The 24,639-nt window shown below is 38.7% G+C and overlaps 1 protein-coding gene across 1 annotated transcript in view; it reads right to left on the bottom strand.

The window, feature by feature from the left end:
* Positions 1–12,950: 12,950 nt before the first annotated feature.
* nsun2 (NOP2/Sun RNA methyltransferase 2) overlaps positions 12,951–24,639 on the bottom strand; it is a 34,628-nt gene continuing 22,939 nt past the window's right edge. The window contains exons 12-19 of the mRNA XM_052016525.1: positions 24,314–24,410; positions 23,064–23,179; positions 22,461–22,553; positions 20,718–20,853; positions 18,778–18,858; positions 17,133–17,271; positions 15,823–15,862; positions 12,951–14,221 (exon numbers count right to left, since the gene is read on the bottom strand). Of these exons, the coding sequence (XP_051872485.1) occupies positions 13,783–14,221; positions 15,823–15,862; positions 17,133–17,271; positions 18,778–18,858; positions 20,718–20,853; positions 22,461–22,553; positions 23,064–23,179; positions 24,314–24,410 (1,141 nt within the window). The 3' untranslated portion in view covers positions 12,951–13,782. The remainder of the gene's footprint in view (positions 14,222–15,822; positions 15,863–17,132; positions 17,272–18,777; positions 18,859–20,717; positions 20,854–22,460; positions 22,554–23,063; positions 23,180–24,313; positions 24,411–24,639) is intronic.

The raw sequence follows: 24,639 nt of genomic DNA on the forward strand, positions 1-24,639 counted from the left end.
CACAGTTGTCTCCTGACTCACAACTATTTATCTTTCGCCACAGTCATTTCCTGACTCAATCACAGAGTGCCCCAATTATTGATGGGCATTGGGAGTACTGGTACTAGGCTACAGAACTATCAGTTATAAAACAATACTAGGCTTATTCGCGACAAGGCTAACAGTTATAAAACATCACAATGTGTCTCTATTACTTATGAGTTCTAAGACTCCCTGGCACCTGACTTATTAGTTATGAAAACTATCAGCTAGAGAACTACTACAAAATCATTAGTCGCACTAGCCATAACAACCATGAGCTACACAATAGATCAACAGTGTCTTCGTAGAAATGGGATAACCATCTGTTTAATGAGCTACAATAAATCAAAAGTGTCTCCCTAGGAATGGGCTATTTCTTTAATGAGCTAAATGTTTCCCACACTGAGAGTTTCCCGTGCTCCAGCTGAAGAAGGAGGCCCAGCGGCCATCTTAAGGAGATGAGCAGCCATCTTAAACACAGAGCAGACTATGAATAAAAAAAGAATAGCCTCTACTTTCTATATATTCTATACAATGAGGTGGTGTTCATGGGTTCATGGACTGTTCAGAAATCTGGTGGCAGAGGGGAAGAAGTTGTACCTAAAATGTTGAGTGTGGGTCTTCAGGCTCCTGTACCTCCTCCCTGATGGTAGTAATGAGAAGAGGGTGTGTCCTGGATGATAAGGGTCCTTAACAATGGATGCCACCTTCTTGAGGCACCGCCTCTTGAAGATATCTTGATTGTGAGGAGGGTTGTGCCTGTGATGAAGCTGGCCAAGTCTACAACCCTCTGCAGCCTCTTCCGATCCTGTGCATTAGCGCCGCCATACCAGGCTGTGATGCAACCAGTCAGAATGCTCTCCACCGTACATCTGTGGAAATTTGGAAGAATCTTTGGTGACATACCAAATCTCCTCAAACTCCTAATGAAATAGAGCCACTGGCATGCCTTCTTCATGATTGCATCAATGTGTTGGGCCCAGGACAGATCCTCGGAGATGTTGACACCCAGGAACTTAAAGTTGCTCACCCTTTCACTGACCCCTCAATGAGGACGGGTGTATATTCTCCCAACTTCCCCTTCCTGAAGTCCACAATCATTTTCTTGGTTTTGCTAACGTTGAGTGCAAGGTTATTGTTGTGACACCACTCATCCAGCTGATCTAACTCCTGTACACCTCCTCATTGCCACCTGAGATTTTACCAACAACAGTGGTGTCACCTGCAAATTTATAAATGATGTTTGAACTGTGCTTGGCCACACAGTCATGTGTAGAGAGAGTAGAGCAGTGTAAGAGCAGAGAGAAGAAGGTGGTTAATCTCTGGAATTCTCTACCCTGGAGAGTTGTGGAGGCAAGAATCAGAGGTATGTAAAGAGGAGGTAGATAAATCTTTAAAAGATCAGGGAATTGACAGCAAAGGAGAATTGGCACAGAAGAGACAAGGCCAATCAACCATGATCATGGCAGATTAGACATGATCATATTCAATGGCAGGACAGACTTGGGCAGCCAAGTAGCCTACTCCTGCTCCTATTTTCTTACGTTCTAACCTTTAGGGTAGTGTTCTAGCTCCTTCCTAATGTGAGGTGAGCAGAGTGGATTCTAAAGAGAACCTGCGCAGTTGTAATCAGAGCTAATGAGAAACATTCCAGCCTCCACTGAGCATGAGGTGACATTGTAAAAACATCTTGGACCAGTCCTTGAAAAGAAGGTACGGGAAGTTCAAAAGTGAAGCAAAATAGGAAAGAGAAAAGAGAAGGAGCAAACATATATTTATGTTATGTTAATGCAATGTTAAGTTTATGTTAACATATGTTTGTCCTCATCCTGTAAAGTACTATGCTGCTGCTGCAAAAACGCTAATTTTCATTGGCATTTATACTCTGTGTATGTATGCCTAAGACAACAATAAACCTGAACTTGAACTTGAGGCATACGAACAGGAAAAGGGTTATTATAATAGACATGGGGTTGACAAGAGGCAAAGAGGAAACCTAAAGAGGTACTTTAGATCAGCCTTCAAGGAAGAAGATGCTGCTGGAGTCTCAGCAAAGAAAGATGTAGTTGAGATTTTATGATAAAGTGAAGCTAGAAGGGTTAGCTGCTTCTAAAGTAGATGATATGTCTGGTCCAAATGGGATGCATCCTATGTCATTAAGGGAAGTAAGGGCAAAAATAGCAGAGCCTCTGTCCATAGTCTTCCTAACATCATTAGTTTCAGGCATGGTGTTTAAGGACTAGAAAATTGCAAATGTTACACCCGGATGTAAAAGTTATAGGAATAAACCCATTAACTACAGACCAATCAGTTTAAATTTCATGGTTGGGAAAATTCGAGAGACAATAATCAGGGACAGAATTAGCAGTCACTTGATCAAATGTGGATTGATTTAGAAAAATCCTGCAGGGTTGATTAAATCATGTTCAACTAATAAAATATTTTTTTCATGAAGTAACAGAAAGGGTCAACAACAGGGATATAGTGCAAATGGATTTCCGAAGGCGATACTACAAGGCTTCACATAATATTCTTGTCATCGAGATTGAAGGCCATGGAACAAGAAGAAGCTGCACCAGTATCAGTGGTAAACTGGCCAAGTTACAGCAAACAGGGAGCAGCAGTGATAAGTTGTTTTTCAGATTGTACAGTGGAATTCTCCAAATTTGGCCCAGGACCATTGCTTTTCTTACATAATCATTTGAACTTAGAGATCTGAGGGTGACTCATATCTTGAAGGCATAGGGAGCTGTGAGGAGGAAAGTAATAGACTTCAAGATGTAGACCGGCTGATGGAACTGGTAGATAGGTGGCAAATCATATTTAATGCTGAGGCATAGAATAGAAGTGCACGGAAATCAACTTTTATAAAACTTTGGTAGAGCAAGTAGTGAAGTATTGTGTCCAGTTTTGGGCATCACAGTTTAGGAAAAAAGTAATGACTTTTGAGAGCATGCAGAAGGGATTTACTAAAATGATTCCAAAGACAAGGAATTTTAGTCATGCGGATGGACTGGAGAATGCTGTGAGGATAGAGACATTTAAAATCAACAAGGGTGTGGGCACAGTAGATAGAGAGAAACTTTTCCCATTAGCAGAGGGATCAAGAAACAAGGAACACAGAATGAAGGTGATTTGCAAAGAATGTTTTAAGGAGTGGTTATGGTCTGGAATGCATGACCACAGATAGTGGTGGAGGCAGATTCAATTGTAGAATTTGAAAAGGAGATGGGAATGTATCTGAAATGAAGGTGTCTGTTGGGCTTTGGGATGAGGGCAGGGGAGTGGGACCAGCTGAAGTGCCCTTACATGGAGCGGGAATGGAGTCAACAGGCTTCTTTCTGTGCTTTAACAATTTTGTGATTAGGCAACAGGAGCTTCCTGAGATGACAGCCGTCCACCTCTCGTCACCAAAGGATGTGAATGAAAGAAACAAAAGACTTGCCGTTATTCCACATTCCTTTCAAGGTGCCCCCAACAATAATGAAGTACGTTTCAAGCATAGATCTTTCTGCATTGTTGGAAAAGGAATGCCATATTGTCCAAGAAAGCTCCCACACACATCAATGAGATTGTCCATTTCAGGAATGGTGAGTGAGGAATAAATATTGGCCAGGAAACAAGGGATAACTCATCTAAAAGAGGAGATGAGTATTCAGTTAAATGTCTCATCCAAAAGATAGTACCTTGATCAGTACGGCACACCCCTAGTTCTACACTGGAGTGTGAGCCAAGACCTTTGGGCTCAAGTCTCATTATAGGAAGGATGTGGAAGCTTTAGAGAGGGTGCGGAGGAGATTTACCAGGATGCTGCCTGGATTAGAGATAATGTCTTCTGAGGAAAGGTTGAGCGAACAAGGGCTTTTCTCTAGGATGAGAAGGGACTTGATAGAAGTGTATAAGATTATGAGAGGCATAGACAAAGTGGACAGCCAGCACTGTTTTCCCAGGGTAACAATGGCCAATGCCAGAGGACATCCGTTTAAGGTGAGTGGAGGAAAATTTAGGGGAGATGTCAGAGGTAGGATTTTTTTTTTTACACACAGAGAGTGGTGGGTGCCTGGAATGCACTGCCGGGGATCGTGGTAGAGGCTGATACAATAAGGACATTTAAAAGACTCTTAGATAGGCATATGGTTATAAGAAAAATGGAGAGTTATGGGCTTAGGAGGGAAGGGTTAGATTGATGGTGGAGCAAGTTTATACAGGTCAGCACAACATTGTGGGCTGAAGGTCCCATACTGTGCTCTACTGTCCTATGTTCTGTGTAGTAAGTCTGAGTAGGACTTGAAATCAGAACCCACTCTATTAATATGCATAGGAATATGAGACTTAATGAGGGTGATCATGCACCTTCACTACTTACATAATTTGCATTTTTTTGGTTTCTTTGCAAGAGTTATGGTCATTGAGCAGTAGAAACCAGTGGAGGCTAATCACCAAAAGATGAAAAACATCCACATAGGAAAGCTGTGGGACTTCAAACAATCCAGTGGGATTTTGGACATTTGATCACCTGACGTGATGCTTTCTTTGTTAGGTTTTCAATTTCTTCTGACTGTAGGAGAGAAAGGGCCAAGGGCAGTGCTCAAAAATATCACTTAGGAATAAAAGGGACGCACAGGATGTGCCTGTGATTTCTGAATAAACGCATGACTGATCAGAATTGTTGGGTTGAACTAGCAGTCATTGAGAAAAAGCAAAACACTGAAACTTATGTCTTCACCACCAGTAACAATTCTCACACACAGAAAGACCAAGACTAAAAGTAAAAGGACACCAAAAATGATAATTATTTGTCACCATTTGATTACTTAAGAGGGGACTACACCAGCTGTGCCGATAATTCTGATAAACTTAAACAATATAATCCTATTTGTGCATTATTATTCTGCGCAATCTATATCATTAATAACAGGAAGTCTTGAGCCAGCATGCTATAATTTAGGTATTGTAAAACTTAGAGGTGCTGGAGTCAAATAATAAAATTCAGGTGTGTTCTGTTCAGGCTGTAATTCTAATGAAGATCATTGTGTTCAGAGCCTTTGGAACAAGTTCAAGCTGCCTGTGATCCCTTGAGATTTATACATGCACCTGCCAACCAATTCAGTTCATATGTGAGACTGCATTAAATTACCAGTCTGCGACATATGCTGAGCTTTTGTTTTACATCTGCAGCAAAAGGTTACACACAGCAGGCGATTTGGATCCATCTGATGCAATTCTCAGTTATTGCATGGTCAGACTTGCTGAGCAAAGCCATTGTTGAAAGGGTGCCTGTAATTAGCAGGGTCTGAGTAATCAAATATGTTGCAATCTCTCTATATTCTGGTAGATTTTGTCCATGTGATTAATATGTCAGTAAATGTATACAAAGTTCTGATCTTCATGATTTATTATTATTGTCCCCAAGGATGAGGATTAGAGGAGCTTTGTCCAAGAATTTCTCACTGAGAAATTCACAAACTCTGGACTTAGTGCATATCTTAATGGCAAGGGGGAGAGCTGGGCCAATAAAACAAAGGGCAAAATTTCACTGGCTATTATCAGTGATTCTGCTTGGAATTGGTGGCATTTAATCAGTTAAATGACAGATGTCCCAAGCTTCCATGCACGCACTGTTAAAAGCATAAGTCGGTTACCTACCGACAGCCTTGGAAGGCTGAATCTGGAGCCCAGCAGTGGAGCCGTCTTGGTAATGCTGGGCAATCACCTCTCAGAGACTGTGCCAGGCCGGACCCAATTGATTTCAGTGAGTATTGCAGGCAAAGGGTTTGGAAACAAAGCAAGTTAGTGAAAAAAATACTTTGCTTTATTGCTTTTAGCTATTTAAAGTTTTTGAGTGTTTTAATTAACTTTATTGTACTTTAAAATACTTAATTTATCAAATTTGAAAATTACTTCAATTTTTAAGAGTTTTTAAAATGTCTTTGAACAAGGGAGATTTTGCTGAACTTAATATTTACAGTCTGAGCGCTGGGCATGTCCCACAGTCCCGCTATTTAACATTACACAGACAAGGAGGCACCGTGTGCTTCTAACTACTACATTAGCTCATTTGATCTCAACCTATCAAAGATAGCTCCTTTGTTCTCCCATCATTTCCTGCTCCTGAATACAAACTTGTTTCCCCCTTTCCCAGTTCTGACTCAGGGTCTCAAACCTGAAATCTTAACTGTTTCTCTATCCACAGATGCTGCCTGACCTGCTGAGTGTTTCCAGTATTATCTTCTAAATTTGTAAATATTACTCATTAAGGTTATGAAAGTGAGCTTAACTGATGACAAAGTAAACAATCACTTTTCAGTTACGGCTCCATTTGTTCCATTCTTTTGATACATAGATTAAAAGCAAAAGGGTAACAAGGGAGAGGGTAGGACAGCTCAAGGGTAAAAGAAGGCATTTATGCTGAGTCAGAGGATGTCACCAAAGTACTAAACAAGTACTTTGCATTGGTGTTCACTAAGGAGAAGGACATGGAGGATAATGAGATCAGTGTGGGGTATGCTAATATGCTAAGGCACTTTGAGATCAAGATGGTGTCGAGTCTCTTGAAGAGCATTGAGGATAAATCCCCAGGTCCTGATGGGATATATCCCAAGTTATTGAGAGAGGCAAGAGAGGAGATTGCTGGGGCTTTGACGAAGATCTTTATATCCTCACTAGCCACAGGCGAGGTCCTGGAGATTAGCCAACGTCATTCCTTTGTTGAAGAAGAGAACTAGGGATAATCCATGAAATTATAGACCAGTGAGCCTCACAACAGTGGCAGGGAAGCTATTGGAGATGATTTTTAGGATTACGATTTACTCACATTTGGTCTGAAATGGGTTAAGGCTTTGTGAGGGCCAGGTCGTGTCTTGCAAACTTGTTTTGAGTTTTTTTGATGAGATGTTGTGTATATGGACTTTAAGTCGTTTGACAAAGTCCCTCATGATTGGTTGATCAGGAAGATTAAGCAGCATGGGATCCACAGTGACTTGATAGCTTGGATTCAGAATTGGCTTGCCCATAAGAGACAGAGGGTAGTGGTGGAAGGGTGTTATTCCGGCTGGAGGACAGTGACCGGTGATATTCCACAGGGATCAGTGCTGGGACCTCTGTTGTTTGTGATATCTATAAATGACTTGGGCAAAAATGCAGATGGGTCCGTTCATAAATTTGCAGATGACACAAAAATCAGGGGAGTTGCAAACACTGAAGAAGGTCATCAAAGGATACAGCAGAATATAGATCAGTTACAGTTATGGTTGGAGAAATGACAGATGGAGTTTAATCTAGGCAAGTGTGAGGTGTTGCACTTTAGGAGGTCAAATAGCAAGTATCCAGTTAATGGCAGTACACTTAAAAGCATTGATGTGCAGAGGGATCTTGGAGTCTAAATCCATACCTCCCTGAAAGTAACAAAGCAAGTAGAGTGATAAAGGCAGCATATGGCACACTTGCCTTTATCACGAGGGGCCTAGAGTACAAGAGTCAAGAAATCACATTGCAGTTGTATAAAACTTTGGTTAGGCTGCATCTGGAGTATTGCATGCAGTTCTGGTTGCCCCAATGTAGGAAGGATGTGGTGGCTTTGGAGATGGTGCATGTTTACCAGGATGCTGCCTGGATTAGAGGGTATTAGCTGCAAAGGGGAGATTGGACAAACTTGGATTTGTTTTCTCTGGAGCATCAGAGGCTGAGGGAGGATTTGATAAAAACGTATAAAATTATGAGAGGCATAGATAGGGTAGGCAGCCAGGATCATTTTCCCAGGGTAGAAATATTGAATACAAGAGGACATAGCTTTAAGGTCAGAGGAGGAAAGTTTAAAGGGGATGTGAAGGACAAATCGTTTTTTATTAAGCATATGCAGGGAAAGGTAGGTGCCTGGAACACAGTGCCAGGAGAGGTAGGGGAAGCAGACACAAAATGGCGTTCCCAAGAGGCTTTTAGACAAGCACATGAATATGCATCAAATGAATGGATATGGATCATATGCAGGGCAGAAGGATTAGTTTAATTTGGCATCACATTCATTGCAGACGTCGTGGGCTGAATGGCCTGTTCCTGTGCTGTACTGTTCCATGATCTGATATTTATATTAGCATTTCATTACATCACACCAAATGTGTACAGAAAGAAGGAACACCTTCCAAGGAAAGTACACTTATGCACAATCACTGTTACTCAGCTGCTGTAATAACTTGGGATTTTACTAAGGATGCTTTCCATGTGATTCAGATTTCGTTTTCAAAATTTTTCTCACCGCTTCCCACCGTCCCAATCCATATCAAAAGTTGGGAAGCTGTGATTAAGAATAGACTTCCATTAGCAGTTTCAGACAAGTTTCTTCTTCCTAAATTAGACAACTCATCCAAAAATCAGCTAACCTCTTTCTCCTGTAGAAATTTGAACGGGAGAGGCAGTAGAGTGAAATTTCACGTGGGACGCTCTAGATGAATACAACAAAACATTGCTTCAGCAACCAACTTAACTCATAATTTTTGGAAAAGATTCAGTCATTTGAAACATTTCTCAGCTTAAAAAAATGATAATATTTTATTAGGTACCATCTGTAATTATAGCTGTGCATGCAGAGTTTAAACAAACAGGATCATAATACTGGTAGAAAGATCTAAGTGCGTCAGCTTTATTGGAGCTTAGCCAAAGTGAAGCCAAGCTATAGCTGGAGGTTAGTTGAAGGCCAATGGTTCTATTTTGAAATGAAGGCACAACCATTAATCACAAGAACAGAACAGGTGCAGATTATGAAGGTGTTCTTCCATTTATAGTTCCAAAAAGGGCATGCAAACTGTCCTAATAGAAACCTCAATTAACTTAAGTAGCATGCTTTTTTAATACTTAATACCAAAAATAATTACTTACATTGACCTTTCAACAGAATGAGCTGGGTAAGAAAAATAAATATTTTTTATTTCTACTCCGAGTTAATAAAATTGATTCTTAAACTGGATTGTGAACAATATAGTAAAGGCAGTCTGTCAAAGAATTTGCTGAAAAAGAGAAGGAATTGAAATCATTTTGGTGGAGGATGGTCAGTGGAGAAATGAGTCACGGGTAAGATGGAAATGGCAGAGCCCTGTCTAAGAGTTATACAAGGCAAAATAAGAACACTCAGGTCAATCAACATCTCTGGAGCAACAGTTAATAGTTTGGGTCAATGACTTTTCATCAGAACTCCTTCCATTTCAAATGAAAGGTTATTGACCTGAAATGTTCCTCACTGACCTGCTATCTGACCTGCTGAGCATTTCTGTCACTCTGGAGAATCATATTTTGGGGGTCCAAATATACCAGCAAATTCTAAATTTGGGAAATATTAGAGTCAAGCCATGCCATTACACATCATAGCATTGTTTTATTGATCATGCGATTTACGTTTAATCCAGATAGTAAATAAAATCATGACCAGGCATTGTAAAAGTGCTCTTTCCAACAATGAGTTTTTATGTTTTCAAACACAGAATGACAAATTTATATGGAACCCAATAATAGTTTAGTCATATCTGTAAATATTGATGTATTTTATTCGAGAAGAAAGTACACTGTGGTTTTGTCAAAGCAGATTTCGATTGGAAATGCTAGACAACCACCACCAGCTTCCTAGACAAACAGCAGGGGAGAGTGCGATATTGGGGGGGGGGGGTCGGTCGTGTAAAAATCAGCTGTATCTCTGGTTATCTGCTGACCCCTGCTGGAAGCATTGATGGTGCACAGCAGGACCGGTTGACAGGCTGATTGTTTTTCATATCTTCACACCCTTCCTTTGGGCTGTTGATTCCTTTCATGTTGATTACAGACATTAATTACATGGCCATAAGTATCTTTATACTGTACCAGAAATCAGTGTCCTGTCCAAAGGTGGTTTTATGAGCTTCTATGTCCCATATAATAGATTGTGAGGGGGGGTGGGGGAACAAGGCTTTGGTAATGCACCCACTGGAGTGCTAATAACTTCCTAGAAGTCACCATATACCAGGAATATCTGGAGTAGGGTTTGAACCCTGATTCAGAGGAAAGCCATCATTAACGCAAAAGCTCATTCACCTTAGTAACCTGAACAGATATTATTGCAAAGAATTTGTAATTTTTCACTCAAGTATCTTCAATATAGTTCCTCATCCACTGAGCCAGACTTTGAATATTAATTGTTTGCAAAAGAACAATATTCAGTCTGCCAAATTAATCAAGCATTAAATTTTATGCTTGACCAAATGGGCACTTAAAGAAAATATTGGAATTATACCCACCAGATCAATTGTTAGTTGAAAGTGAAGAATCATCTCTCATTTTCCCCTCAGTTTTTTCAGTAAATAAACCCCCCACCAAAAAAATAGCAAATGCATTTTTACCCATTACATTATCAAAATTCAGCTGGCTACATAATGACATTGAAAAATATCACTAGTTCTACTTATTTCAGTAGAATTCATTTCTGGCTAAAATATTGCAGATAAAAATCGGTGTAACAGTGCCAAACAGCCTTGCAATGTTCTTTGACACATGACACACAATGCTATATATATATAAAAAAGTTTTGCTATTTTCACAAAAACTTCCAATTCTTAGTGTATTATCCACTGACCTTTCAACATTTAAAATGCCAGTGAAGAAGTAATTTTTGCAGGTTGACATAGAATGAAGCTGCATCATTGTATTAAAAAGGCTGTGCATAGAAATCAACCATGTACTTACTCAGTTAACTGCCTGTGGCAATAGGAACAAAGCTGTCATCAAATGCATTGCAGATACCAGATGACTCAAAAGCTGCTTTCACCTTGACATTACAGCAGAATAACACGCAAGCTGCTAACAGTCTGCAATTTTACAACTTCCTAAAAGACTTTACTGCAATTTGTGTTGTGTGGACACAACTAATTACATGTTCTTGGACCATGTCCTAGTAGTTCCAAATAGGCGCAAATCAGCAAGCCCCAAAAAGATATTGCAATGATAGGCAAAAGTATGAGAAAAAAAATCAAATAAACTGTTAATTAAAACTTGTTGCAATGCTTTACAAATCTGACAGAATACAGTTGGGGCATAAATCTGGTCGGCAAACATGGAAATTCCATCCAGATGTGTTAGTTGGCTTTATAAAATATTTAAAATCAGATAAACTTAATGAACTGATAAATGTCAGAAGTGCAACATAATGACACAATCCTTCAGCTGACCATCACCCTCCCTCCTTTACTGAATGAAATGTTGGTCCTCACTTCTCCTTGAGTATTTTGATCTCTTTTACACACACTGCATTAAGCGCATTTATTACCTCCTCCATTTATTCCAAATAGTTTTTTTTTCAGAATACCTCACACCATCCCACTGATGTTCTTGGGGGACAATGACAGAAATAAAAATTGAGCTTAAGTCTCCAAGTACCAAGAATCTCTGAAACACCAGTAAAGTCCCATCAATATTCAGCCCATACAGGTTTAAGGGAAGGACAATCTCCACATTCTATTGAATGTTAACACCACTGTCATACCTCCAAAACCCTCATCCTCAGGACAGGTCTTTAGAAAATTATTTGGACCTGCCAATATAAATAGTGGATCAGAGGTTTAGAATGCGGCTCAGCTCAACTCCCAATTCCCCCAAACTTTTTCATCACATGCAGGAGTGCGACACGTTTCAATTAATTGGATGAATGTCACTCCAACAAACCTCTCAAATTACAAACTCCACCATCAAGGGCATAGACAGTAGGTGTATCGGAACACCTCTATCTCCAGATGATATACCATCCTTGCTTACTAATACACTGTTCCTTCTTTATTACTTGATCAAAATTGTGTACTCTCCACCCTATAAGCACCGTGGAATATGGTCAGAGAATAGGCCTTAACAAGTACATTAAAAGTAGAAAGATTTAGTGGAAGAATTGCAGAATTTGGGATATTGCCAGCTGAATGCACTTTTGCTAAATGCCAAAAAAAAATTACGGCATTTAGCATAAAGAGGCTAAAACTAGAAGCATACCAAGCTGTTGAGAGAGAGACAGAGAGAGACAGAGAGAGACAGAGAGAGACAGAGAGAGACAGAGAGAGACAGAGAGAGACAGAGAGAGACAGAGAGAGACAGAGAGAGACAGAGAGAGACAGAGAGAGACAGAGAGAGACAGAGAGAGACAGAGAGAGACAGAGAGAGACAGAGAGAGACAAGACCTTGGTGGGATTTTAAGACAAAGATGAAAATATGTGATTTTGAAACACTGTTCAACCAGTACCCACTGTAGGTCAACAAGTGCAAGAGGGATGATTGAACAGAATATGATGCAACTAATCAACATGTTCATTACATCAAAATATTTATGGCTTGGTTTTTTATCTTCAGCATTAGTTGCTATGTGAGATCCAGCATCTAAATCTGCAACCCCATTGCAACAGTAGCATTGCCTGTAATATGGGCATCCACACAAAGTTTGACAATATTACTCCATGCAAGTTATTAAGATCATTCCCCCCCCCCCATTAACCTTTTGTTAATCACTAATCCTTGCAAAAGAAAATCTTCACTTGCAATGTTATTTTTGACCCCAAATCACAGTACCCATTCCTAAACCTGAAGCCAACAACTGAGGTCTTCTTTTCCACCTTGAACACAAAGGGCATCCTGCAACTAAAAGCAACCCTTTGCTTTCATCATTCACTGCACATAACTCAGCCAGAACATTCCAAGTTATGATATCAAATCTAAAGAAAGGACATACTCTAGTTCAACAATGACGCACTAACAAGGAGATTGACTTTTGTACACAAAGTGAGCAGCATTCAAGAGTGAGCATGGGATTGCAGTTTCTAAGATCTGTACAGTTGCACATCAGTAAGGTTGCCATCTCAGCAAGAGTCAAGTAATGTCGGGTCACCAGGAATCTTCAGCTTACAAAATCAAATAGAAAGAGCTCAAAACCCCAAAAATGAAAATTTAGTACATTTTATTGGGCAAAATATGGTATCTTGACTGATAATCAACTGTCTTCACATGTGTAACATACTTAAGAAAAATATGGGACTGTTCCCTCAGGTACAAGTAAAGATTTTGCAAAGTAAATAACTGTTCTGAGTTTAAGGGAGAAATTATCATCTTCATCACTGGGCAATCAAGTGCTAGAGAAAATAAAATCTGGGTTGGCAATCCATTCCATCCAAGTTACCATCTAAACAGTCATGGCGCAAGTTATCCTAAAACTTATGAGGATCTATTAAAATAAATTTAGCAATTCGTATTTATAAATTCAACCATTAAAAACTTAAAGCATATTAAAGATGGGATTCACACAAGTCTTTAACAAAAGTAGTAGTAATAAAAATGGCACCAAACAGATCAGAAAAATTCATTTTAAAAAGGATTATCTTCATGAGAATAAGATGTCAAACTATTTGGAAAGACATGAGTGATGCTAAAATTCATTTTACCCCTCATGAATGGTATCACCATGAAAGTGGTCTGGCTTTCCTCTTTCCCCATAAATATATTTGCTTCACTTTTTGCCCCCATGAAGGAAATTCCTGACAAATGACCAAGATCTCTTGAGAGAAATGATGATATTTATGTCAGGAGTCGATTTAGACTTCTTGATAACATGTCACTAAATATGTCTAGTTACTGAAGATCAGGACATTCATACAAAATACTAAACTGTGGATTGCAAGTAAATTAATGTGTTCTTCTTTAAACAATTTGGCAGCACTGGTATTCTTGTGCGGCAATCTACATCACTTCACATTTTGCATTTGCTTTGACCTAATCTCAAGTCTGTTTTGCATCAGGACTTGCCACAGTAGGATTATCAGTTTTCTCAATTCTTGAACGCAAATTAGATTCTGACACTTGATTTGAATTACTAATTGCTATCTGTGCATGCTGTACATCATCTTGTTGTTGTTCAGGTTCTTTAGTTGTATCCAAGATCTCATCACATTTATCAGATTCCTGTAGAACTTCAGCATCTGCTAAGTTCTCAGCTTCGCCCGGTACATTCAATATGCCTTCTTCCATTGGTTCTTCATTTTTCTCAGAAGTTACAACTACATGATCAGATCCTGCACCTTTATTCTCATCTTTGAAAACCTCCACTCCCAACATGCGTAGGTAATGGAAACGTTCATTCCTGGCGACAAAAGCGCGGATTGAATTCTTTCCCCTCCAGCCACACAATACAATAGGGCACTTTGGACCTTCCACGTTTCTGCAAACAGAATTGTTGGGGGAGAAACAGAGGGAAAAGTGATTAATCAGACTGAAGGCCAAGATGCATTTTACATGTCGTGGGGCTGTGGGGGAAAATGGAGGAAATTACCCCATATTATTTATTTCAAGTGATTTTTGTGGTAATAAACACTTCACCATTTCTAATGATGGGTCAGCTATAATTAAAAGGCTAGCACACAGGTTCCCAGCTACTGAATCAATAGATGGAAAAGGAAGAAAAGTCTTCTTGTCCTGAATGGACCATTGGAAGAACAATTGAGTTTTGCCAATCAAACACTTTTGCTCTTGTGCTTTATTTTTATGAGAGGAGTTAATATTGCTCCAAATGACCAAATTGGAGTGAATGAACATTGTCTCAGCCTTCCAAATATCATTGAAGATTTATTCTAAACTTGAATAGTTTTGCCAAAAGTAGATGATCTGTCCCCATACTAAATAGACAAGAACAAAAATCACTTTTACAGAAAGGTTAACGAGGGAGCAAGGAAGGTGTTATAGAAAAATGCAAATGAATAGTCAAAGCAAAAGGTGTTATAGAAATTTCTGAAAGCAGGTTGGAAAAGGGACCAATTTCCCTATGGGATGGAAAACATAGATAAGCTCAATAATAAGTACCAGCTGTTGGGAGGTTCTTTTCACAAGGCTAAAATACTATAGCAGAGTACACAGTACAGGAGCAAATAAAATCAAGGAAGAATTTATAAATTGGAAAAGGTACTGCTGGAGTTAGAATCAGAGTGATGATAGAAAACGAGATACTAGTTCAGGTAAACACATGAACTGTGGCATTTGGATTGTGTAATCTGCATCACAGATGTGGGGGGGAAAGAGCAGAGATCAAAGAGAAACCAGCAAGAGTACAAAACCAGAAAGTTGAGCCATATGTTCAGTGAGACTGACAAGGATTTCAGCAATGTTTTTTTAAATAGAGGGATGAGGATGCATGCAGGGGTATTGATACAACCAGCCAATATTTCACAGCTGGATGGGAATACAATATTTATTCTCAATTCATCCAGTATTTATGGCAGTCTGGTTAACATTCTGAACCAGAAGTTATAACTTCAAATTCTACCAGAGCAGGATGCGAATTTCAAATTATGAATCAACAAAATAAAATGATAAATGAGGATTTTTGTAAATATCCGACTGTGTCACCGTGTGACTTCCAGTGAAGAGAACCTGCCATTCTGACCTGATCTATTTGCAATTTAATCCCACATAATGTGAATACCATGGAAAGATAAGGATGCACAAGACTTAGTTTTAAAAATCAGATACTGCACCACTGTAATTCCTTAGTTAGCTACACTCTTTAGAAAACAGCAGATAAGCACCAATTGATTTCAGGGTTTGAGGAAAGACATTTGGCTATGCATCAGAATAAGAAGGATGTGGTTCTTCAGTAATGCCTATCACTACAAAATAGCCTAAGCTCATTACTTAACAACTGTTTGGCATAGTACTAGACATGCCACAGGTATGCATAAACCCTACCTCGGTAAGAGTAAGAAGAAGAGAATTTTGACATGTTTAAAAAAAACACATAATTTAGCTCTAATAGGAAAAGTAACTTACAAAGGATCTGGTTCATATTTCAGCACAATGCTTCCCATGTCTGTTTTATAAAACATAGAAAAAAAAGTTACTTGATTCTCTGTCTATTTACCACTGTGTTTTAAATTCATTAGGTTATATTTTCTTCTGGTGATTTACTGTCTATAAGCATAGTACCTCATCATTACACATTGGTTTGCATTACTACAATTTAATAAACACCATTAATAAGCATTTAATAAAGTTATATAACATTTAATATGCTGGTGAGAGCTCTCAGAAGGTTTAAGGTGCAGCATACTGTAAACATACAAAACTGCCATCAGCAGGTTTTGGCATGTGTGCCAATTATTCACTAGCACACAGGCTTCCCTTTTCATTAGCCAAATACAAAATAAGAGTAGCACTAAGGGAATTCTGATGGTTACTTAAAGATTTTGATAATATTTTTTAAGTTAAATCATCAGAGCTTACTCGAAGGAAACAGTGAGTGAATGTAATTAAACACCTGACTTTTTTTTAAGAGGAAAAAAAAGGACTGCAGATGCTGGAATCTAGATGAAAAACACTATGATGCTGGAGGAACTCAGCAGGCCAGGCAGCATCTGTGGAGGAAATCAGGCCGTCAACATTTTGGGTCAGGACCCTTCTTCAGGTAGTGAATCCATTTTGACGACCTTGTGCAGAGAATTTTGTTCCATCAAAATCAATGGACAACAATTGCTAGGGAAACTTAGATAAGTAGTGACATTTCTTGATTTTTTCTTTGAAAAATTGGTTACTTAAATGCTTCTATGTTTACTCTAAACTTTTACAAGATAGAAAAAAATATAAGATTGAATTAATATGCATAGTTTTTGAACATCAGAAACACTGAGATTTTGACACCTGTCAAGCTCAAGAACATGGAGGGCTGTTTTGGATAGTTAGTTCCATGTTTTCTTTCCTCCCACCTCCCATACAATATGCTGCCACAAGTCCCAGAGAGTGCTGTTGCCTTACAGGGCCTCATCACCGAGATACAATCCAGCTTCTTCTAGCAGGTTCCTGCCATGGGAACCACAAAGGGTAAGTTTGAAGCATTTTTTTTTAATAGGACACTCATGAACACAGGCAGCTTGCAACTGACCATAAAACGCAAGCTGAGGCCCATTTCATAACAATGATGAGCTAAAGACACATCTGTGAGTAATGCAAAAACTAACATGCAGACAGCAGCAAAAACATGCCCATTCATTCTTTTCTTTCATATGAAACCAGAACAATTACTCCATAGAGTCTTAAACAAATACCCTCTCATTTAAAGAGAAGTTGCCAACATGATAACATACTTAGCTTCTTGGCCTGCTTTTGGGGATCACTTGTAAGTTTACCAATGAATGGATTTTCTTGCGTCAGCAGTATCATAACATCTTCAATTGAAATCTTAATGATTCTTCCATTAATGTAAGGATTTATTGTGTAAATACCCTGAGGAGAAAAGATTAAAAGTTGAGCTCTACTCACTCCAAAACAGAATCTTTTCTAATGTAATCACAGGTTTTTTTTACATTCCCTTTGTATCTTTCTACAACACTGGACGGTGGAAGTCAGAGTCACATAAGGCAGGTTGTAGATGTCAACAGAATTTAATGCTTTAGAATGCATCCTATCATGGAACAATGGCATTACAAAAAGTACTTTTGCAACCTCCATCTACAAAAGATTTAAATAAACCAGCTGGAAAAAAATACGCAAGTTCAAATGGGACTGAACAGTCAGCATCAGGCGCCACAACACTATAGTTAATTAAAGCCTTGGACTGCAAATTGGACAGTTGCAACGTTTCTCAATATCTGTTTCAGTCATGATGCCAATGTGCTAAAAATCAGGTGATACTAATGGCTGCCCAACTGAGTTGCCATTAAAATTGAGCTTGTTAAAACAGACATACGCAAACCGTCAATTTATCAGTAACTTGCAAGTCAGAGGCAGTCAGTAAGATAACATTCTCTAAGGTGCAATTCAAACTAGTAGCAACACAAATTTAAGGTGAAAGGGTCTACGTTTGAATGCATTCAGGCTGGGAGTTCACAGCTTTCCTAAAGCTTAATATTGATTGATGACTCTCTGGCATCGTCCCCTTGTAACCCCGAGAATAAGTTCGTATCTTTCTTACATAGGAAGTTTCCTTGCCAGAAATTGAGCAACCTCAGCCCAGGTCCTATCATGTTCATGTCCATAGTGCAAATTATACACAGTTGCAAAACTAGGCAAGAATCCAAATGGCATTAAAGGATTAAAAAATCACATACACCACAGAAAAACAGGCAAGAGAGTTTGCACTTTGGGGCACAATTAACTTTGAAAATAATTAGGTTAATTTGGAAGATTATAGGAGCTTCAGTGGCATTATTTGAACATTCACACAAAAATCATTACATTCATTAAATTCAGCAAGCAAGCAATGCAACATAGGCAAAAATATCACGTTTAAGGCTCTTGGAATAGGCTTTAAAGTGAAGCATCAAAACCAAAAGACAATTCAGGTGATAAATATAATTGATATTTTATCAATGTACCAAAAATTGCTTTATTCCCCCCCTCCCCCTCCATAAAATATATATTAAGTTAGTTTAGGGGAAAGGCTAGATGGGAAGTCTACCAGGAATCCACTGAGTAGTTAATGCTATGTTAGGTGCAAATAAAAGTATAATCACAGTGCCACTTACAGGTACTGTAAGTAAGTGCAAAATGAAAACCTGTAAAGATTGGCTAGAGATGTTGAAATTGTATACAAGTACATGCCTAATTTATAATAAACTGCTGCTCACTTTTTTTTAAAGGAAGTCTAAAAATTAAAATTTAAGTTTAAACCCAACCTATGTAAATAAAAAATTACAACTATGTTTAAGTTGTTACTCACACGTTAAAATGTCTCTAAGCTAGCAATGTTATCACCACAAATAACTTAAAAACATGACAAACTAACATTACCTCTTGTGCTAATCTGAAGGCACAGCCAAACTCTTCCCCATCATTATTACGACTCAAAACTTTAATTCCAGTGTTGATCACCTAGCAGAAATACAGCATGTTCAGCATATTAAAGTACAAAATTAAATGCTCACTTAAAAATCTAAAAACAACCAAGTTGTAACAATTACAGAACAGCTTTAACTTTAAGAAATACTTTTCTGAAAAGGTAGAGGGGTGGTAAATGTTAATGGGCATATGAGAGAGAATAGGTTATAAGTGGGCAAAGGAATTGATGTGATCCAAGGTCAGACATGAACTCAATGGGCTGCATTTGTAATCAAATCTGGAAAAAAAATGAATTTTCAGCTCTCAAATACCAAAGAATATTAAAGTAATAAACCAACTCATCAGGAATGGTTTTACTCATGAAGTAGCCAAATTGTTCAAGTAACTTCAATATACTTCTGTCTTGCTTATCATTATATTCTCCCTTCACTAGTTTTATATATAATACATTAAAATCTATTAAGAGCCATCTGCATTTACACTTCAAGCAGCAAATTCCAGTCATGCACAACTAAGGCAGTTATCAGAATCAGGTTTATCACTGACATATGTCATGAAACTTGTTTTGCAGCAGCAGTACAGTGCAAGACAGACATAAAAATTACTATAAGTTACAAAAATAAATAAATAGTGCAAAAGAGGAACAACGAAGTAGTGTTCATGGGCCATTCATAAATCTGATGGCGGAGGGGAAGAAGCTATTCCTGAAACGTTGAGTGTGGGTCTTCATGCTCCTGTACCTCCCCCCTTATGGCAGCAACATGAAGAGGGTATGTTCCGGGTGGTGAGGGTCTTTACTGATGGATGCCGTCTTCTTGAGGCACCACCTCTTGAAGATGTCCTCGATGGCGGGGAGGGTTTTGCTCATGACTGAGCTGGCTGAGTCTACAACCCTCTGCAGCCACTTTCAATCCTGCGCATTGGAGCCTCCATACCAGGTTGTGATGTAACCAGTCAGAATGCTCCCCACCATACATCTGTAGAAATTTGCAAGTCTTTGGTGACATACCAAATCTCCTCAAACTCCTAACAAAGTAGTTACTGGCATGCCTTCTTTGTGATCGCATCAAGGTGTTGGGCCCAGGATAGATCCTCTGAGATGTTGATGCCCAGGAACTTGAAGCTGCTCACCCTTTCCACCGCTGATCCACCAATGAAGACTGGTGTGTGTTCTCCCGACTTCCCCTACCTGAAGTCCACAATCAATTCCTTGGCCTTGCTGATTTTGAGTGCAAGGTTGTTGTTGTGACACCACTCAACCAGCCGATCTATCTCACCCCTGTACGCCTCTTCATCGCCATCTTTATCAGAAGTATTAGAATGGACAAGGAGAATTTCTTTTTAATCCAGGTGGCAGTGGAGACCTGGAACTCTGCCAAGCAGTGAGACAAATTAAAAAAAATATACTTAGGCTAAGAGTCAGGGAGGAGGTTGGAAAAGTGTTTTCATGATCCAAACTGCCATCTTGTACTGTAAATTTGTAAGATTCCATTTAATATTTTCGGCATACATTATAATGTGTTTTAACCATCTGAAAATGGGCTTTAAGGTAATGAAAAACAAACTTTTAAGCATGAAGGGGGAAAAAAAAAATCAGAATCCAAAGATATTGGAAATGTGAAACAGAAAAACACTCAGCAAATCAGACAGATTGATCTGCAAAGTGCACTCCATTTCTCTTTCCAAAATTCCAGCTGACTTGAGTGTTTTCAGCATTTTATTTTGTTCTAAGTCTGAAGATCACTGTAGTCAGATGGCCGTCATGCCAGACAACTAAAACACACAAAAACCAAGAAGGTGTCGTACCAAGCTAAAATATTCAATGACTTTCAAAGACTGTCAGTACAATGCAAGCTGAAATTTAAAATAAACAAGAAACTTTGCAAACAAACCTTCATTCGTTCACTGTTATGGAGAAGCACATTTCTTAATTCTTTTGAAACCATATACAGATGACGTTTCTTTCCCTCGTGTGTCCTGGTGAGGACATTCAACTTCGGAAATGATGGATCCAACTGATAAAATTTCCTGTTTAAAAATGACAATATTTTGGTAAGACATGTTTTTATTTTTCTCATACGACAGATAATCTAACAGGACACAAGTAGAAACAACATAAATTAGTCCATGGCCCACTGAAATCACTTCTTGCAAAATTGAAATAGATCTTATGTACTTGGGGTTATTGGGCATGCGCTCACCACTTTCAATATTTATATTTGTTGTCTAATTATATGTCAGTGTGATTAGTCACATATGCCTAGTTTGCTGATCAAGCTCACTTCAAAAAGGACCTTAGGTTGACTGTACAGAAGTTCAAAAGTTACCCAAAGAAGAAATCTTGATACCATCAATTTGGCTTTTAGGTGAAAATAATTTCACTATCCTTTTGTGGGGACATGTTCTTCCCAATTTTGCTCCTGAATGGCCTGGCTCAAGTTACTATTACATGAACAGATCACATTAGGGATTATAGCATCATTTTCGAAATCTAGATTCTAGGTCTGCAATATCATGCTATTTTTTTTCTTGCAGAATTGTCCCTACAACACCACCTCCGCCCACTTCCATAGTGGTCAGAACCCTGCTGATGGTCACTGCAACTGCAATGGCACCTGCTACTAACCTCCATCTATAGACCTCGTCCTCTATCAACTAATATTTAAATGTCTTTAAATCTTAAAACTTACTGCTCAAATGTATCAACCCCAAATTAGATATTCTTTCTCTCCATTTGTGACAACTTTCTCACCTCATTTACTTTGTATACGCATGGGGCACTGCCAAGGTGTTATTAAGCAATATTAAGGTACTTAATGCTCAGTTTGAAATACAGTGGCACTGCAAGTAATTCCCTGTGCACACCTCAGATCTGAATGCATGGTGTTTGTGAATTAACAATTGACACAATATACTTAAAGCAATGACCATTTCTTCCTGAACCAAACAAAATGACATTTTATTTACAGTAATTTCAAGCTATTACTAGTCGTCATAATTTCACAAATTATAACAAGGACATGAAGCACTAAAGTCCATTTTTTTAAAAACAAAAACTTCATTGTGCGCTTTGGATACAAGCACCAGAAACACTATATCCTTCTTGAAGCTTACCTTAGCCTTTCAGTCCTAAAATAAACAAATAATCCATTAGAGCATTAGTTCATTTAACAAACCAAAGTAGTTTGGAAGTCTCTCTCTTCACATCTCCTCTCTCCATCTCCCCCAAAAAAAGTGATGGATGCTAATTTTAAACCAGATACATTGATCTTTGTTAGGCTCTGTGGTCAGGGGATATGAAGCAAAGGCAAAAAAATGGGGCTGAGACGCAGATCAGAAATGATCTAAGGGAAGAGTGAAGTAGATTCAAGAGGCATTTCAAAAATAAAATACTGAGAATGGTGGAAATAAAATAGTAAATGTTGGAAATACTCAGGTCAGTTGGCAACAGTGAAGAGAGAAAAACAGAGGTAATGTTTCAATCTGATGACCTTTCACCAAAGCACCAATTAATTTTAGCATATACAAGCTGAAAGTGAACAAGATGGACACAAAACACAAAATGCAACTCTAAACAGTTGACTTATCACTAGCCTTGGCTATTCTTTTCAGTAAATGACTCAAATGACTCTTACTGTATTGGGAGAAATATTGGATCATCTTCATTCAGAAACACAAACGGATCTTCTTTGAATCCAAACAATTTCATTTTCTTTGGTGGCGGTGGACTAAAGCAGAAATTTAAATAAGTTTTTATGCAAGCATTACACATTGATGAAATATTTATAACAAAATTGTAGGTGATTTTTATATTGCAATTCATTCCATTTCAACCTTGAACAAAGGATCGCTTATCACTTTTAAGTAAATTAAAACAATTTTAGATGTTTATTACTCAATTAGTATATGGATTTTGAAAAAAGTTAAGTTTTATACCCAAACACGAATGAAGCCCTAAATGAAAAATACTCAAATAAGCCACTTGATAAAGTTACAGCTTTGGAAATTCACTTTAATAGCATCTGCTATTTCCCTCCCCACCACATGCAAAGCTGACAAGTAAGCTCAGAGGTTCAAGAGTACAAGTTCACCATGCTACCTTAGTACACATATTGCCTGGTCCCGAAAAGACCAAGGTACTGTGCTCTGTTTATTCTAATCAATACTGAAACTTACAAGAGTAACATAACACTAGAACAAAATGTTTGGCAAGTTCCACGTATCAGTGTCCAACTTACCAAAAAATACCATCTTTATTGGCTAATGATTCTTCTCCATCAGTTTCATCCACTGCTGCAGATTTTTCATCAGCACTTTCAACTAAAGGATTAACTGCAGCTGCTTTGAGTCTTAACTGAATAAAAGTAAACACGTTAAAATGATTAGTTATTTTTTTTAAATGATACTCAGCCCACACATATACCAAACCTCTTCAGCTTCAACCCTCTTAGATAAGTCCATAGATTCCATGCCCCACTTTTGGCTTTCAAAGAGTCCATTGAGGAATTCATCACTGGCCCCAATGAGCAGCAACCCCACTTCTTCCTAATATACTCCACTCAATTCCTCTTTCCCCCTCCCAACCCCATTTCTTTTTCCAATACTCTCCTTTATAAACTCCTTTCCACATTCAAATCCTCAAATGTGCAAACTTTGGTCCTTTGTTTGCTATGTGACTACAAAAAAAGCTAAAGCTTTGATGCCCTACTTCCCAGTAAAAGCAATATTTTCTCTCACTCTGGCTGTCACCCCTTACTTACAAGGCCTCATCCTCACTCCAATAATGTCAAGGGATGTAGCAGACAACAGACTTAGCTACCAAATCGTATCTCACTGGGCCACAATGCACTACTGATCATTGATCTAAGCTTCCAAAATTGCTATTTCAGGATACCCTGGTATTGCACAGCTCCCCACTTCTTAAACTTCTGCCTCACCACTTCTCAGAAACTCTCTACCAAACTCAACCTGTCCATTTGTTTGCCCAACATCCAACTTTGATTGACCAGATATTTCCTCTAAACCTTGAAAAATCATAAAACTTCTTGCAAGCATTTTATCCAGTAGGCATTGATAAGATACAAGATACTTATTAGTCACATGTACATCGAAACAGTGAAATGTGTCTTTTTGCGTTACTGAGAATAGGCTGGGAGCAGCCTGCAAGTGTTGCCACTCTTCCAGCGCCAACATAACATGCCCACAGCTCCTAACCTATAGGTGTTTGGAATGTGGGAGGAAACTGGAGCACCCAGAGGAAACCCACACAGACGCACACGGAGAATGTACAAACTCCTTATAGACAGCGGCGGGAATTGAACCCGGGTCACTGGCGCAGTAATAGCGTTACGCTAACCGCTACACTACCATGCCGCCTTCCGCCTACTTCCTCAGTCCACTTTATTAGTGGATCAGTAAAACCTGGAACAAAGTGAAACGTAAAAACAGAAAATAGCCTCCAAGTTTAGCTAAGAGACAACCTAGTTACCTTAGGTTCACGCTTGTTCCATGGCATTGGAGCCCTTTTCTCCAGAACAGCTACAAAGAACCCTCCAGTATTCTGATGATGAGGCAAGATCCTAATGCTGTAAGAAAATTGAGTTGTGGCATTAGATACATGAAATTTGAATATAGCTCCACGTTTCATGTGAGCCAATGATTATGCAAGACTTCTGAAAGCATTTGTTAATGCTTAAGAACTGCATGCAATCAAAATGTCAATAGAGAAGAAAGGAACCAGGGAGTTTTAGATATTTTGTCAGACACAAAAACGTTTCTCCTACTTGTCTACTTTCAGCATGGCAACGCAGGCCA

Source organism: Pristis pectinata, chromosome 5, assembly GCF_009764475.1.
Source record: "Pristis pectinata isolate sPriPec2 chromosome 5, sPriPec2.1.pri, whole genome shotgun sequence".
Classification (NCBI taxonomy): domain Eukaryota; kingdom Metazoa; phylum Chordata; class Chondrichthyes; order Rhinopristiformes; family Pristidae; genus Pristis; species Pristis pectinata.